At 33.9% G+C, this 18,234-nt stretch overlaps 1 protein-coding gene across 2 annotated transcripts in view; it reads left to right on the plus strand.

Annotated features, from left to right (window-relative positions):
- Positions 1-8,917: 8,917 nt before the first annotated feature.
- Positions 8,918-18,234, plus strand: part of LOC143223398 (uncharacterized) — a 64,809-nt gene continuing 55,492 nt past the window's right edge. Inside the window, exons 1-2 of one of the 2 annotated variants that reach the window (XM_076451338.1) lie at positions 8,918-10,200; positions 12,355-12,758. In XM_076451338.1, the coding sequence (XP_076307453.1) occupies positions 9,066-10,200; positions 12,355-12,419 (1,200 nt within the window). In that variant the 5' untranslated portion in view covers positions 8,918-9,065 and the 3' untranslated portion in view covers positions 12,420-12,758. Of the gene's footprint in view, positions 10,201-12,354; positions 12,759-18,234 lie in introns of those variants that run through there. The other variant, XM_076451337.1, reaches the window with a different exon arrangement.

Below are 18,234 nucleotides of genomic sequence, written 5' to 3' on the forward strand. Positions count from 1 at the left end.
TACAGCGTTGAAAATTAACAGTGAGAAGATGCTTTTATTTGTAAAAAAAGAAAAGAAAAAGTTAGCATCATATTATCAAATAACTAACTATGGTTTAGCGTCCATAAACTTTGTCATTACATTAAAATTCACAGATGCTTCAAAAACGAGAGCTCTCTTTATTGTAAAATAAAATAGGAAACAAAACAGCACTTACCCTAAGTTCAATCGTTTTGAAAACTTACAAAAAAAAGTGAAGATTTTGCTCTTTCTTTTTGTAGAGAATATAAATAGAATAGATCGATTCGCTTGCTATATTGATTATACATTGTTGTCAGGGTTGTGAACAATGGAAAGAAATTATAAATACTAATTTTGATAGTAAGTAAAAAATTCAGGGAATAGTATTAAAGGCTCAATAAACTTAAATTAATATGTGAAATAGACGTATAAAAAATAAAATGAATTTTTGAAAAGACATTTAGCAATTATGTAACAGTGAGAAATAGCTGTTACGAACAACCAGTCTTGTAACTGAACGATATATCATTAAGTACACACCAAGGTGTCTTAGAACCAGTTCTTCATGTGCGAAGCTACTGAAGGTAATTTGACGAAGACCTAACAAACTGTAAAAGTTTGGCCCTAAGGTGACATATAAGTATTAATTAGATATTAAAGTGTGTGATAACAATTTGTTATTAATTTTGAAAGGTATGTTTGTTTTAAAATTTCCTGTCATGTGTTTTGGGGAGTTACAGATGGCTTTAGATAAAAATACATTTTACACATATCATTAAAGAGTTCCGTTTTCTTCTGGATGATGGCCGCTTGATTCGAAATCTGAAGGTCGTGGATTCGAATCCATGTCCCAACAAACATGCTCGTTCTTTCATCCGTGAGGGGTATTATGAGGTGAGGTTGATCCCACTATTCGTCAGCTAAAGAGTAGCCCAAGCGTTGGCGGACTAGTTTCACTGCTAAACTATGGATGGCTAACGGAGATAGTCCTCACGCAGCCTTGCACGAAGTTCAAATCATACCGATTCTTCTGGATGTCAAAAAACTAATATAATAAAAAAGTAATAAAATCAGAACATAACGTTCCTGCATTAACATACAATATATTCGTGATGCACTTCTAATAACGTACAAAAACAATATCCTTAATTAGGCATACATCATCTAAACATAAGGACCAAAACACAAAATTTACGATAATTTAATTTTAATAGAATATGCAACTATTAAAAATGTGTAGAACTGATACTTCAGATCAGTCATTACAAGTTTAGCTATATTAGTCAACTAGTATCTCTTTAATAGAATAGTTTGCATCGAGAATTCGTGAAATACACCAAGAAATCAATGGTTAAATAAATTAATTCTTTTTTCAAGAGCGCCACCTGATTTCCAAACATGAAGCAAATGAATACAAAGAGACAATTATATTACAAAACGTCACAGATATGTAAATTTGTAATTTAGCAGTGTAAGACTAGATGGAAGGCAGCTAGTCATCACCACCCATCGTCAACTCTCGGACTATTCTTTTACCAACGAATAGTGGGATTGACTCTATCATTATAACTCCCCCACGGCTGAAAGGGCGAGCATGTTTGGTGCAACCCTCAGATTACGAGTTGAGCGCCTTAACCCACCAGGTCTTGCCAGGTCTATTTTAGTTGTTGTCTCGTTTCTAAAGAATTGGTTCTATTCATTTGAATCAATGTAATAAGAAGGAATACGATTACAATAACGAAATGTATAGAAAATAACACGCTGTAAGAGGAAAATATATTAAGAGGATTTCCAGTTGTAAGCTTAGAATAGTTTTTAAATTAACCACAAGGGTGCTTTTATTTAAAAACAGCAACAAACTACGGTATTTTAATTCGGTTCGCAATAATATAAAATATGAGAAAGTGAAAACAAATAAAAATCGCTATAAAATTCTTATAACGTATATTGCTTCAAGTAGATTATGACCAATATTTTAAGGCTCTATCTAATTATCTATCAACGTTCTTGGATCATTCTCAGCATGGTTGAAAACTGAAAAAAACCAAAAAACCTTTAACTTGTGAAAACGGGGAATTATTGTTGTTTGTCTTAGCGGTAATTTGACAATTACTGCGTTGGAAAATTCTCCCGAACAGCTGCTGCTAGAAGTTATATTTTATTATAAAAATATAAATGACTAAAATAGGAAAAAAACAAAAAAATACGTATTTCTCAAACTGATATACTATTAAAATATGGATTATTAGCGACGATTTTATGCCATACTAATTGGTATAATATAAACAATAATTACTTTCATTAAACGTTAAAGGTGAATAACTAAAACCACATGGCATGCTCAGTAAAGAATAGCGCGGGAAAGAAGTCTTACGCAGCTAAATCATGGACGGCTAGCGCAGATAGCCCTCTAGTAGCTTTGCGCGAAATTAAAAGAAAAAAACTCTTTTATAAGTAGTTTTGAAAAATTGAATTAAATATTTCTGATCGTGTACGTGGACAGGTGGGGAAAAAACAACAAATATAAAAACGTTTTTAAAGAACGCTATTTATAAGAAGACATGAAACAGTTTTCGTTCGTCTCGAGATATAATGGATGACATTATAACTTTCAGCACGTATATCCACATGTGTAAGAATACTCTGCTTGCACATGTGTAATACAAAAATTTTACTTTTAATTGTAAATTTTATCTGTAATCGATGTGTAATTGTCTTTTCGAGTTGCCATGGATTAATGACGATACTAACCTTTAAATGTGCCCGGCATGGCCGAGCGCATTAGGCGTGCGACTCGTAATCCGAGGATCGCGGGTTCGCATCCCAGTTGCGCTAAACATGCTCGCCCTTTCAGCCGTGAGGGCGTTATAATGTGACGGTCAATCCCACTATTCGTTGGTAAAAGAGTAGCCCAAGAGTTGGCGGTGGGTGGTGATGACTAGCTGCCTTCCCTCTAGTCTTCCACTGCAAAATTAGGGACGGCTCAGGTTTCTCCTCATGGTTGAGGGTTGTGCAGTAGGCTAACAATTTACTCACTTAAAAAATCAGCCTGTTAATGAATCCGCAAGCGATTGCGGCCCAATGTTCCTTCATGGAATCGAGAGGCTTAATGTAAATGTAAATCTTTAAATGATAAACGTTATAAACACGTGTGATTAATGAAACTTCCACAATACAAACTAGAGTAAATTTTAGTTTTATATTTTGAAAACAAATCACCATCTAATTTTTGAAGTGAATCAATCAAAAACTATAAATAAATACAACTGTTATTGCCTATATTTTTTAAATGAGATACTGTATATTCTGAAAAAATCGAGTTATCAACAGAGCAACCATTGAAAAGTATGCTATGTATATAGCTTAATGCCCGTCATATGTATATAAATGCTTATTGATTTTCTTCTAAAATTAAATCTGAATTAATGTTTTGTGAAATTAATTATATTGTAGAAACAGAACAAGCGGCCCTGAATGGCGGGTTCGAATCCCAACGTCACACCAAACATGCTCGCTCTTTTAGCCGTGGGGCGTTATAATTTAACAGTCAATCCTACTTTTCGTTAGTAAAAGAATAGCCCAAACGTTGGCGCTGGGTTGTGATGTTTAATTGCCTTCCCTCTAGTTTTACACTGCTAAATTAGGGACGGCTAGCGCAGGTAGTCCTCGTGTAGCTTTGCGCGAAATTCAAACAATGTAAGTAAGGAGAATAACAATCACATTTCTAGTGGTTCACGAAAAGAACAATTTTTATCTATATTTGGTCATGTACTGTAAGGTTTTCTTGGTCATAATTTTGACTTATCTTTATGTTGTGTTCAATTATAATTATAGATTGAAGCATGCAAAACAAAAAGGTTCTTGAAGAAATATCCCTACTTCGTCAGACATTTGACCCTGCGATTTACTAATTGTGACAAAGACAGTGAGTTTTATGGTGAAGGACAAATTCACACGAGTTTTTGTTTTCTTTAAAAGTGCTTATAAATTTTTTGGAAATTTCTTATAGAATATGGAAACATGAATAATAATATATTTTGACGCCACATGCTGCATTGGCATACACAGTCACTTGAGTTTGTTATGCAATAAGATATTGTCCCTTATTTAATCGATAATTGTATTAGTGTTTTTAAGAATATTCGAAGGCTCGTTTGACGTATGATAATAAATATATAAAAAATATATAATTTTTAACACCAAAGCCAGCCTCGAGACTCTCACAACGAAGAGATGGTACGCCGTAACTATTGAGACAACTAGTGTTTGTCAGCGAAAATTGACAAATAAAATCTTGTATCTTTCTCTAAACTTGATGAGTTAATAATTAAAAAAGTTGTAAAAAATTCCCAATCCACTGGGTATTTGAACTCGAAGTTCCCGTTAGAAACAAACAACAGAGTCAATGTAGACTTTTCGAACAGAGAGTGGGTTTTATTATATAGCTACAGATGGATGGATAATTTTAATTCCAAATATCTTGTGTGTTTTATAATTAAGCTTACAGGGAATTGAACTCGTATTTTATTTTTACTTTCTATAAAATATTTTGTAATCCTCATAACGCATTTTTATTCATAGCAATGCACTGTTTCTTATTTTATGTAAACGTGTGCGATATTATTGTTACCCAGTAATGTTATTTTTTCAGACAGTTCATTCCTAAAATAGACAGCAAATACATCAACTTCTTACTTTTCTAGGGTGATGCTTCTTTTAACTCGTCTTCTGAACATAAATAATAATTTTCATCCTTTCTTCTTTAGGCTACAGAAACATATATGATCAAAGAGCATTTTATTGTAACGGTAACTGAACATTCCTCTTGAAGAAACATATACGAATAAAGATGCATTAACAATTGGTATGGATGAAATAACATTAATTCTCAGGAGAAAGAAATGAAAAGAGGTAATTTGATAACCGAAAGGATCTTTGATGATTCTATCATTTGACACTAGAAGACACCTGTGACGTTCGTTAATAACCAAATGACGTGTGTATTAATTTGTACATTGTTGCTGTTTTCAGACAGTTTAAACTAAATATCATGCTACTATAACACATTAAATCCATTTGAGTTGTTAACGATAACTAAACACATTCAATAAACACCAGAACAGTGTAAGTGTCTAAATCCTTTTTGGACAATAATTTGTTATGCCATTATCGTCTGGACAACATTCTTGATATTTCATATCTTAACCACTATCAAGAGATTAAAATTTAAATCTCCTAATGCTGCCATTCGACAAAACTAGAATGGTTGAAAAATACACGAATCGACAAAAACTAATACTGTCAATAATAAATTCATTTAAAATTCAGGAGGTTTGGTGTCAATTTCGCGCAAGCTACTCGAGGGCTATCTGCGCTAGCCGTCCTTAACTTAGCAGTGTAAGACTAGAGGGAAAGAAGCTAGTCATCACCACCCACAGCCGACTCTTGAGCCACTCTTTTACCAATGAATAGTGGGATTTACCTTAACTTTATAACGCCCCTACGGCTGAAAGGGCGAGCATGTTTGGTGTGACGGGATTTAAACCCGTGGCCCTCATATCACAAGTCAGGTGCCTTAACCACCTTACCATGTCGGGTCGAACACACAATTTTGGAAAGTACCCTACAAGAATAACAGAAACGACTATTCTTTTTTTTTCACCGGATATAATTTATGAAGTTTGTTTGTAATTGAGCATAAAGCTAAACCAAGGGCTATCTGTGCTCTGCCCACCACGAGTATCGATACGCGGTGTATGGCAAACATCCTACAACAGTAACAGAGGTGATAACATTTCTTGAGAGTAAGTAAATATTTAAGTGGAAAGTGTCCTACAACAAGTACTCTTCTTCTCAGGAAGGAAAGCAAAAAGAAAACAGAATCACTACCTGATCGTTTTTTTTTTTTGTTAGTTCTTAGCATCCATGTTCATTACTAATACACTTGCGCCACCTTGTGGCTTCAGTACGGTAGTTTTTATCAAAAATATGTTATAAAAAAAATGTTTATATATATACACTGTACTTTGTTATCACCAAACACAAGCCCAAACAAAAACAAGAAACGCTGCACCAATTGAAAGGATCCGCACGTTACAGACTATAATATGGGATATAAAATGAACCCTAGGTTTTGGAGGTGGCTGAGTAGGTAGGACCCCATTGCGATGGGAATACAGATTTTGTTTTATTTTACTTAATTCTTTCTCTCTATATACATATGTATATATACTGTACTACACACAAACTGTAAATATGTACTATGCACATAAATTAATATTTGTGATCAATTTAACACAACTTTTAATTTCATTATTATTATATAAACGAGACTCGGGTTCTCAGGTGGTTTTCACAGCAAGAACCTGGTTCAAGATTTTCCACCCATGTTGACCTTTACTTCGAATCATGTATATGACGCTACACACGTAATGGTAAATTGCAAATATGGCTAGATTTAGAATATATTGTATTTATTGTTTACACTTTTAATGGAATGCGTGGCTAACCTACGCAGTTTAATTTTAGGTTTTACTCTTCATCAGAAACCTGCAAACAGACGACCTAAACTTTATCTTGTTTTATTCATTACATTTAACTGGGATTCAGTGAAACACTTGCGTTGATTTCACGAAAAAATAACTTTTGGAGAGAATTTACCAAATTTAAGACAGATCGGCTCGGCATGGCCAGATGGTTAAGGCGCTCGGCTCGTAATCTGAGAGTCGATGGTTCGAATCCACGTAGCACCAAACATGCTCGCCCTTTCAGCAGTGGGGGCGTTATAATGTGACGGTCAATCCCACTATTCTTTGGTAAAAGAGTAATCCTAGAGTTGGCGGTGGGTACTAATGACTAGCTGCCTTCCCTCTAGTCTTACATTGCTAAATTAGGGACGGCTAGCGCAGATAGCCCTTGCGCGAAATTAAAAAACCAACAAACATACACTGCTAAATTAAGGACAGTTTGCGCAGATAGCCCTCGTGTAGCTTTCGTGGTGTAGGTCTCATAAATTAATTTATTTTAAACCTGTCCAAACGAATTTCAAGTGCTGCGGCTATTGAGGATTCCTTCTAGTTTATTTTTTGCTGAGTATATTCTAAAAGTAAAAATTATGAAACTCAGATCTACTGTCTGAATATATATATATGTCAGAAATAATTATATTATTTTACAGAGGTTGCACTAGAAACACTGACATAAAATCGGAATATTTAATTTCGTTGTATATTTAGTGACCTTAAAAAATAGCTGGTCCAAATGTAGTGAAACTGTGTTTTATCTTTGTATTCAACACAACTGCTCCAGTGTGTCACCGCTGTTGGCGCTGCTTCCTGGTTACCAGTCACAATACCGCCCGTAAAAGGGTGCAACTCTAGCCGTTGCCATGACTACAATCACATACACTGACATTTCTGAGGCCGCAGTGGGCAGCTCTCACAAGAACGTTTAATTACTTCAGTGGTACAAACTCCTATGCATGCTATATGTTCTCTTCGTGTGCTTTCTGGTCTCGTGCGCTTGGCTTTGTTGCATGTAGCATTGTTGCTGGTTTACTCGGCAATGAGCCAAGTATTAAAAAAAATAATGATCGAAAACAACTTCATTTGTGTGTTCTAAGGAGCTATGAAAGCACAGTATGGCGAAATTACTTCAGCAGAAACTGATATATAATGGTCCAAATATTAAATAGTATACAGTATTATCAAGACAGTTGGCATTTACTGAGTGAAATGTTAATAGTTTTTGTTTCATACATTATCCATTGGTAACTAGGTCTAATAAAGTTACTATGGATATAGAAGTATGCGTGTAAGACATGTTCATATAAGTACTGATGAAAAATACGTAGTACACTAATTTTTAACACACGTAACTAAACGGTTTCTGTGGCAGTAAGAAGCATTAATAACTATTGTGTGAACTACAAAAAATACTTTTAGCAGAACATTGGAGAAATGCATCGTATTCTTTGTAATGCAGTCGTTCCACAGACTTAACACAAAAGGCACGAATAGAACGTTGTGGCAATAGAACAGTGATTCTCAAAATTCTTCGTCTATGCATCAACTCAACGGAGAAAATGACCCGCGGATCACCTACCAATTCTATTACCTCATCTCTTCTGTTCTTTCTAACGGCCTAAAATATGACGTTGCGTGTCAGTGAGTTGCATATTGGACCCGTCCGCAGCTCACCTGGTGGATCCTCGTGGACCACCAGTGGTCTGAAGATCACAGTTTGAGAAGCACTGGAGTGGACAACCATATGTATATAAAGAAAATTTCACCGATCGAATGTTGTTACCGGATCCTGCCCTCAGTAACTCATTAAAGATGATAGAAGGAAAGTGTAGTCGAGGTTTCTGATTAAAAAACTCACAAAGTTTTTAACAATCTCTCTCTCTTTCTCAGTGTTTAAGTTAACTAACTGCAGCAAAAGTGGTAGTGTCATGTCTCGGTGAGAAGTTCATACCGATATTTCTCAGATTAGAACAAATTATGTTTTGCACAGCTCTCTGGACGACGTCTGTTTTTCACTTCAGTTTCCACCGCTAGTGATCTGTTACTGCTATCTGTTACTTTGTTCTGAACGGTGGACTATTTACTCCCCCAATCCTCTTTATCTCGTATACTGTAAATATTGGAAATTCGTCTGCTCGACATCAGTTTTGATCAATGTGGAAAACTTGGTTTTTTTTGTAAACGTTTCAAACTAACAAACAAGAGGGTTTATTGAAGTATTTATTAACAAAGTAAATATACACCACGACCTCATTTTATTAAAATCGTCTAACAACCAGAGTAAACAGTGTTTCGTTCGAACACAAAAGCAGACGAACAAAAACTTATCCTTGGACGCCTGCGTCATAGAAACTGCGTGGAACAGCGTGCGCTGTGTATACAGTGGAAAGATGGCGACCGTGAATTAAGGTAATGCGTCTCTGTCCATTCGCAGGTCCTTAATTCCGTGTGAAAATAAAAACCAATCAGAAGCAGCTAGAAAACCACCCTATCAGGTGAAACTGGTCAATGAACTGATCCTTACATTGGGCTGGTCCTACAATGGAGAACCTAGCCGAGTTGGACGGTAACGAGTCGACAGAACCCGTAGAGTCGGAGACTGTAACCGAACCGACTGAATTGTTGGCTGCCCACACTTCAGACGGCGACGACGAAGCAGTAAGTTCTAACATGTTGGACTCGACCGATTTTCGGTCTCTTAGTGAGTCCCCCTATCCTACCCTGGGTGGACGAATGTCTCCAGGTTTCTCAACCGGCAGCAGCTACGCTACACTGACTCCACTTCAGCCATTACCACCGATTTCTACTATGTCCGACAAGTTTAACCACTACAATCATGCGGGCAGCAACTTTACTCTGATGCAAGGAATGACTATGAGTAGTTATCAGTACGACAAGTTAACTGGTATAACCATTATGAACATCAGCCCCACACTAGGGGCAGCGCATCCTTCACCTGTAGCTATGATGAACACTAACGGGTTCGGCCCTCTGGCTACCCACGTGAGTATTCCATCCCCAACGTACCAAGAAAATGGTAGGGAATCCCCTGAGAAGGGAATGTCCAACAATGGATACGATACTTACAGCCTGCGGGATCAGACTCGGAATCTGGAATCTCCTCAAAGTCCTCCCGTCAGTTTGCATTCCTCTACAAGATTAATGCCTACTCTAAACGGCTTGAATGCTCCCGAGACTCCTCCATCAGTCCAGCTGACGGCTCCGGTGACTCCACCTGAGCAGGAGGACACGAAACCAGTGACAATAGCAACCTTGGCCACTTCTCCAAGTGGTGGGCTGACTTTGTCACAACCTCTTGTGGCCGTCGCCACTGTAAACTTGACCAATGGTGAAGAAAGTCTTGCAACGTCAATCCCCATTAAAATGTCGGAAGCTCCCGCGACATCTCTCTCCAAGACCTCCACTGAGGAAGACGTGGAGGAGATTAACACCAAAGAAGTAGCTCAGAGGATAAGTGCTGAACTCAAACGCTACAGTATCCCCCAGGCCATCTTCGCTCAACGTGTACTGTGTCGGTCTCAAGGAACCCTTTCTGATCTTTTGCGCAACCCTAAACCTTGGAGCAAATTGAAGTCCGGCAGGGAAACTTTCCGGAGAATGTATAAATGGTTGAAAGAACCGGAGTTTCACAGAATGTCGGCTCTTAGACTGGCAGGTTTGTTTGCTTATTTATTTACTCCTTACTGATTTTCAAATATTAAGATTTAAAGTTCTAGGATACTTATTACTAGGATGGTAAAATAATTAAAATTGTTTTACGTGCTTTCAAAAATCAAATGATGAATCATAAAACTAATTTTCTGAGTAATATGTGTGTGTGTGTTATTTAGTCTTTATTTCTGAAGGTTAATGCAACTTCTGTACCTAAAAACTTAAACAATACATCATATTATGTGTAGATGGTTGATTGATGATATGAAAACCAATAGTTTTTGTGCCCTTGTCCGTGAAGCGTATTTTTACAGGCAGATATTTTAACGGATACTTGCGCCTGTAAATAATGTTTTATTACTACGCAGCTCTGTATGACAAAAAAAGCACTCACTTTATGTTTTAAATGTAGGGGGTTGATAAGTTCCTTCCTATTATTTTTCTACGTTCCATATGTAAATACTAGTTGCTAGACACCATTATTTACGGACAATTATTTAAAGATTTATATAAATTCTAGGTTATTACCAGTATAGTAATGTCTTAGCTATCACACCAGTACAATTCAGAAGCTGTTAATCTATGTTTTTTGTTCATAAAATCTGTTATGACGAGAGGAAAAATGTACTTTATTCATGTTTTTAGAATGAAGTGACTGTTAAGTGTAATAATACATGAACGTACTATATTGAGGGAAGGTCTAAAATACAATATGTTAACCACCAAGAAAATAGTTCTGAAATCCGTTTTAACACAATTAATTTCAATGGACAAACAGGAAAAATATTACTTATTTGTTGTTGTTTTTTTCAAATCTTTACATTTGAAGTTTAACAAACATGATTTCCACAAAACATTATCACAGAAAAATCTCTGTATACATATATATGTATATAGACCATCAAAGGTGAACATAATGAGAAACGAAAAATAGCTTCACAATATACTTTGGATATCAATTATATTTCTAAGCCTAACGAAGACAAAATGCTTAATTTTAAGAATATGTTATAAATGAAAAAATTGACTATACAGTTCTTTCAGTAAATATTTCTGTTATTTTACACTTTAATTTAGACATCTGTTTAATGAAGCTCTGTGTTAATTGGATGTGTTTATATTTATGTATTAACTTACAAAGTTTCTATAGTTTGTCATGAAAGCATATTAGTAACATATTTATGTCCTTATTACATCTTTATTGTTTACGTTTGTAGTTTTCATGTCATTTACAGACCATACTTCACTCATTTTGGTTTACACATATTTCTAGACGTAATTTTATTTAACACTTCTGTCATGATTCCTCAATATTACTTAATATATTTGTTTCTACTTCCCACTTCTCAGATATAACTTAAAATTATTTGAACAAATTTTCTCATTCTAATTTCTACACCTCCAGTAGAACCACCACTATGGATTCATATTGCTATAATTGTAACTATTTTTATCCATATGTTCATTCTTGTCACACCCCAAAAACATCACTGACACCTGTATTAATAATTTTCACATTTGATACTGAATCTTTGTTTACACGCTTATTTAAGACGTGTCTCAAACACATCTGTCAGTAATGGATTTATATTATTTATTTATTACACTGTGTCATTGCATATACATTTGGCTATGACATACCCTAAATACACCATTGAGTAATGTGTGTGTAATGCTTGTTTATTAAACTGTGTCCCATTGTGTAGTTCATATATTGAACTGTCATTGTTTACAAGTTCGTCCTTTGTTTGTTTCAAATGTATCCAGTGACTGTCCTGCTAATTGTGACGTATCAAAATCTGTCAGTTACGTGTCTAAGCACGTCTAATATACTTCCATATGTGCTCATAATTTTCATAAGTTGAATTGTCAAAAATTGCACGTTCGTCGTTGAAATGTTCCAAATATATCATTGAATATTATCTGCTTAGCCTTCATTTGTCTCAAATAAATTACTGAATATTATATTTGTGTTAATATTTGCATGATTATTGTCGACATTCTCCAAGCACCTTATTTAATACTATATATGTTTGTATATGCCCTATTTGTAATTTTCATTTGTTAGACAGCAACTCTAATGTAATGTTCATCTTTGACATGCCCAAAATATATCATTCAGTAAACATTTGTTAATTTTCTGAGTTTCTATTTTTAGGCTCAACCGTCGTATGCTGCAATACGCTACCGAGAAATACATGTATTCAAATTCTTCACGTATAAAACAGTGCCCCTATTTACGAGTACCTTTTTTACGTGTCACTAATATGTTATTGATTAATATTTCTGAGAGAAATAAAACATTTATTTATATGCCTTCTGCTTAAAAGCTCCGTTTACTATGATGTGAACTAATACAATAGCTACTGCAATTATTATTCACAGTGTTCTATATGGATTGCCCGGTTCCATGATTATATGGTTAAATATTTCATTAGTTTCGCATGCATGAAGCAAAAACTTGTTGATAAATAGATGCTTTTCATATTCTTGTAGTAAAAGTGATTATCTTAAATGTTTTTACATTCAGAGGTATAACTTTATTGTTTGTATTACGCGGTACCTATTTAGTCCTCTGGTAACATTTGTATTTATATGTCTACGATTTTTTTACTTTACTCTAAAAGTTCAATACGTTTTAATTCAAACTTGTGTTGTCTAGTGTTTCCTTTGTTTGTATTATAGTTTAAAAATAAGTTATCTCCGCATTCTCACTGATAACTATAAAAATCTCATTTTCCTGTGACTTGGAGAAAGATTCCTTTTTGGTTATGTCCTTTTGCTGTGTAGAGTTTAATTATGTTACTTCCAACTACGTATTTGTTGGTGAAAAGCTTTGGTTTATTGTATCCAACAATAAAACTTTTCTTTACGATAAAGATTTTCAGATAAGTAGAGAATCCACTGTCATGAGTGTTACATGCATTGTTAAAGAGCTATGTTTTTTCTTTGTTTTTGCAACAATATTTTTTTTCTGTTAATATGTTACATTCTTGAAAACGTATAACATTTTTGCTCCTTGTTGGCAGTTTAGAAACGTTACATTTAAACACGAATCATGTTATCATCATAACAGTTGAGTTCTTTTAGTTTTTCAAACTACTGTATTATATGTTTATAAACAACCACTAATTAAGCATATTTTATTAAAAATAAAATAGATAAATATTTTGTTTTCCTTTATTTTTTTAATATTAGCAATAACATTTGTGTTACATTATAGCTATGTATAACCATATTTTAATTTTTGTTACATTATACACATGTATAATCAGGTTTTAGTTTTTGTGTTATAGTATAAATATGTATAACCATATTTTAATTTTTGTGTTATGTTATACATATGTATAATCAGGTTTTAGTTTTTGTGTAGTTTGCTTTCTACTTATAATTTTTTGTGCTTCGTAATGACTTCAATATGTTTCTAATTATAATATATATATATGCCAATTCTTTCCTTCTCTAATAATAAGCAGCTTATATGAATTCTACAAGTTTTTGTTTCAACTTAAATATTGATAGAATATACTTTCTCTACTTATAGTTCTGAGTACTGTCTAAACGGTGTGCATTGACCGTAGCTGTGTATAAAACGTTAAGTGCCTTCCCTCTATTTTTTGAGAGCTTCGACAGATTTATTTATTTTTTATTAATGTTACTCTTCAGAAAATTTTCTGCGTTTGATCAAGCAATGCACATGTAGAACTGTACGTTTAATTATGTGTTTTTTTGTCCTAGAGTTAAGAAAGTTATTAAAATTTAACGTTTTCGAGCTTTTCGATGCATGTATGCGAGAAGAATTTAATTTATAAACGAAGTATAGAGTTTGTGAACAGTTCAGCATATGTACAAGGTCTAAAGCAAGCACCGAGAACGCTGTGTACATGCGCGCCAGCGGAGATGGTTGGAGCAACCAATCGTGCGTGAGTTTTACAGTGTAGCCAGCAGTAGCAGTTGCTATGGCAACATAAGATTAGCAAGCACTCGGTTACACGAGCATTGCACAGCTTGTTTCTGCTGAATGCTGTAAACGCCTTATTGTGAAACACGCTTTCTCAAGAATACAGTAATACCATTACGATACAAACAACACAATGTAAACCACCTCTTTTCATGTAATTAATGAAGTTTTGTGATAACTTAGTTTGTTAGTTTTGCTTTGTATAATAAAAAGCTGTATAAGAAAACCTAAATGATAACTTGTTAAACCTTCTTTAGATTTGTGTTTGTCTTTTTTTGTTTTTACTTCGGTTCTTATTCGCATAATAAGCGTCTGCGTAGCACGGCAATAAACTTATATTGTGATCTCTCGAAATAATTTTTTGCGAATGTCTGTATTTAATGATTAAGAGTTTAAAAAAATGAGAGAGTAATTTGTTATACCCCTAAAGACATTTGGGTGATGAAAAACATGATTAAATCCAACAAAGGAAACGTAGTAATTATTTACAGCTGTTTCTTCTCTTTCTATTTACTTTGTCAACTGTAGATTTAATAAGGAAATTCAGTACTTATCTCTCCACTTATCCATATCGAAATATTTTAAACCATTCTATTTGTTGCCCATCTCTGTCCATAACGTGCAGACTAAGTTTATTATTAGTGTTATTATTTAGTACTGGATTATATCAGATTTACTTGATTTCATTCTGATATATCTTGCTACAGATCGAATCGTTATTTCCGTATTGGTTTCATCATTATAAATGACAAGTTAAAAAAAAAAATAGAGTTTACTATTGAAGTTTCTTACACGCGCTGGTTTCATTTGCAAGTGAAATTTACTAGATTCAGAACTTTTTTCTGATTCTCCAAAACGAAGTCTCCTAAATTCTAGTATTACTGTCAAGAACATTAAAAAAAAGTTTTTGCCTCCAAACGTTCATCTGGTTCATATGGCAAACTAAAGAAAACAAAAACAACTTTGATTAGAAACATCAAATAAGGAACGTAAAAGAAAGTAATTTTTAGAGTTAATTCAATAAAAAAATATCAGACTTTTGATTAGTCTATTGTCGGGAAATTCTTACAGATATTTAAAAATATTTTGTTGTTTTTCTGATCTGATAAATGGCTTAACTTTAATTGAAAGCTCATAAATGATTAAAAAAATTCTCATAGTTCTCTTTGCAGCCAGAAAGTTTGCTGTGCTAAAATGAAGTCAGTTTGTTTTTGAATTTCACGTAAAGCTACATGAGAGCTACCTGCGCTAGCCGCACCTAATTGGGCACTTATTCATCATCAACTAACCTCAACGCTTGATCTACTCTATTATCAACAAATAATGGAGTTGAGAGTCACATTATAACGTTCTCAAGGCTAAAAGAAGGAGCATGTTTGATGTGACTGGGATTCGAGCTCGTGACCCTCAGATTACGAGTCGAGCGCCCTAACAACCTGGCCATTCTGGGCTAAAGACAAATAGAGGTAATGGATCTGGACATATAAAACCACTACTTAAATATATATATATATATATATATATATATATACAACCAGCTATCATTATGAAAAACCTTTAAAACTCTAGCTAGGTATTAATTATTCTGTAGATGCGTTGCTTCATTGTCACTCAAACAACAAAACAGGAATTTAGGGCTGCATTGCTGATGTACCTGCCGGTTCTGTTTTAGTTTAAGAACAATTCTAAACCAATACTACGTTTGTTAAATGTGTTTTTACTGCTTTAGTAATCAAAAGAATAAGAACTATCCTTCTATTGTCACTTTAAAAATCAGAACGAGACTTTAGAGCGTGTTTGTAAGAGCAAAGAAGCAAGAATGAGGGATTATAGTTGTTTCTTTAAGTAAGAATGAGGGATTTTAGTTGTTTCTTTAAGTAAGAATGAGGGGTTTTAGTTGTTTCTTTAAGTAAGAATGAGGGGTTTTAGTTGTTTCTTTAAGTAAGAATGAGGGGTTTTAGTTGTTTCTTTAAGTAAGAATGAGGGATTTTAGTTGTTTTTTTAAGTAAGAATGAGGGGTTTTAGTTGTTTCTTTAAGTAAGAATGAGGGGTTTTAGTTGTTTCTTTAAGTAAGAATGAGGGGTTTTAGTTGTTTCTTTAAGTAAGAATGAGGGGTTTTAGTTGTTTCTTTAAGTAAGAATTAGGGGGTTTTAGTCGTTTCTTTAAGTAAGAATGAGGGGTTTTAGTTGTTTCTTTAAGTAAGAATGAGGGGTTTTAGTTGTTTCTTTAAGTAAGAATGAGGGATTTTAGTTGTTTCTTTAAGCAAGAATGAGAGGTTTTAGTTGTTTCTTTAAGTAAGAATGAGGGGTTTTAGTTGTTTCTTTAAGTAAGAATGAGGGATTTTAGTTGTTTCTTTAAGTAAGAATGAGGGGTTTTAGTTGTTTCTTTAAGTAAGAATTAGGGGGTTTTAGTCGTTTCTTTAAGTAAGAATGAGGGGTTTAGTTGTTTCTTTAAGTAAGAATGAGGGTTTAGTTGTTTCTTTAAGTAAGAATGAGGGGTTTAGTTGTTTCTTTAAGTAAGAATGAGGGGTTTTAGTTGTTTCTTTAAGTAAGAATGAGGGTTTTAGTTGTTTCTTTAAGTAAGAATGAGAGGTTTTAGTTGTTTCTTTAAGTAAGAATTAGGGGGTTTTAGTCGTTTCTTTAAGTAAGAATGAGGGGTTTTAGTTGTTTCTTTAAGTAAGAATGAGGGGTTTTAGTTGTTTCTTTAAGTAAGAATGAGGGGTTTTAGTTGTTTCTTTAAGTAAGAATGAGGGGTTTAGTTGTTTCTTTAAGTAAGAATGAGGATTTTAGTTGTTTCTTTAAGTAAGAATGAGGGTTTAGTTGTTTCTTTAAGTAAGAATGAGGGTTTTAGTTGTTTCTTTAAGTAAGAACGAGGGTTTTAGTTGTTTCTTTAAGTAAGAATGAGGGATTTTAGTTGTTTTTTAAGTAAGAATGATGGGTTTAGTTGTTTCTTTAAGTAAGAATGAGGGATTTTAGTTGTTTCTTTAAGTAAGAATGAGGGTTTAGTTGTTTCTTTAAGTAAGAATGAGGATTTTAGTTGTTTCTTTAAGTAAGAATGAGGGATTTTAGTTGTTTTTTTAAGTAAGAATGAGGGGTTTTAGTTGTTTCTTTAAGCAAGAATGAGGGGGTTTAGTTGTTTCTTTAAAGTAAGAATGAGGGTTTTAGTTGTTTCTTTAAGTAAGAATGAGGGATTTTAGTTGTTTCTTTAAGTAAGAATGAGGGTTTTAGTTGTTTCTTTAAGTAAGAATGAGGGGTTTAGTTGTTTCTTTAAGTAAGAACGAGGGGTTTAGTTGTTTCTTTAAGCAAGAATGAGGGGTTTAGTTGTTTCTTTAAGTAAGAATGAGGGATTTTAGTTGTTTCTTTAAGCAAGAACGAGGGGTTTAGTTGTTTCTTTAAGTAAGAATGAGGGGTTTAGTTGTTTCTTTAAGTAAGAATGAGGGGTTTTAGTTGTTTCTTTAAGCAAGAAATAGGGGTTTAGTCGTTTCTTTAAGTAAGAATGAGGGGTTTAGTTGTTTCTTTAAGTAAGAATGAGGGTTTTAGTTGTTTCTTTAAGTAAGAATGAGGGGTTTAGTTGTTTCTTTAAGTAAGAATGAGGGTTTTAGTTGTTTCTTTAAGTAAGAATGAGGATTTTAGTTGTTTCTTTAAGTAAGAATGAGGGGTTTAGTTGTTTCTTTAAGTAAGAACGAGGGGTTTAGTTGTTTCTTTAAGTAAGAATGAGGGGTTTAGTTGTTTCTTTCAGTAAGAATGAGGATTTTAGTTGTTTTTTTAAGTAAGAATGATGGGTTTAGTTGTTTCTTTAAGCAAGAATGAGGGATTTTAGTTGTTTCTTTAAGTAAGAATGAGGGGTTTAGTTGTTTCTTTAAGTAAGAATGAGGGATTTTAGTTGTTTCTTTAAGTAAGAATGAGGGATTTTAGTTGTTTCTTTAAGTAAGAACGAGGGGTTTAGTTGTTTCTTTAAGTAAGAATGAGGGTTTTAGTTGTTTCTTTAAGTAAGAATGAGGGGTTTTAGTTGTTTCTTTAAGTAAGAATGAGGGATTTTAGTTGTTTCTTTAAGTAAGAATGAGGGTTTAGTTGTTTC

Source organism: Tachypleus tridentatus, chromosome 8, assembly GCF_004210375.1.
Source record: "Tachypleus tridentatus isolate NWPU-2018 chromosome 8, ASM421037v1, whole genome shotgun sequence".
Taxonomy (NCBI): Eukaryota; Metazoa; Arthropoda; class Merostomata; order Xiphosura; family Limulidae; genus Tachypleus; species Tachypleus tridentatus.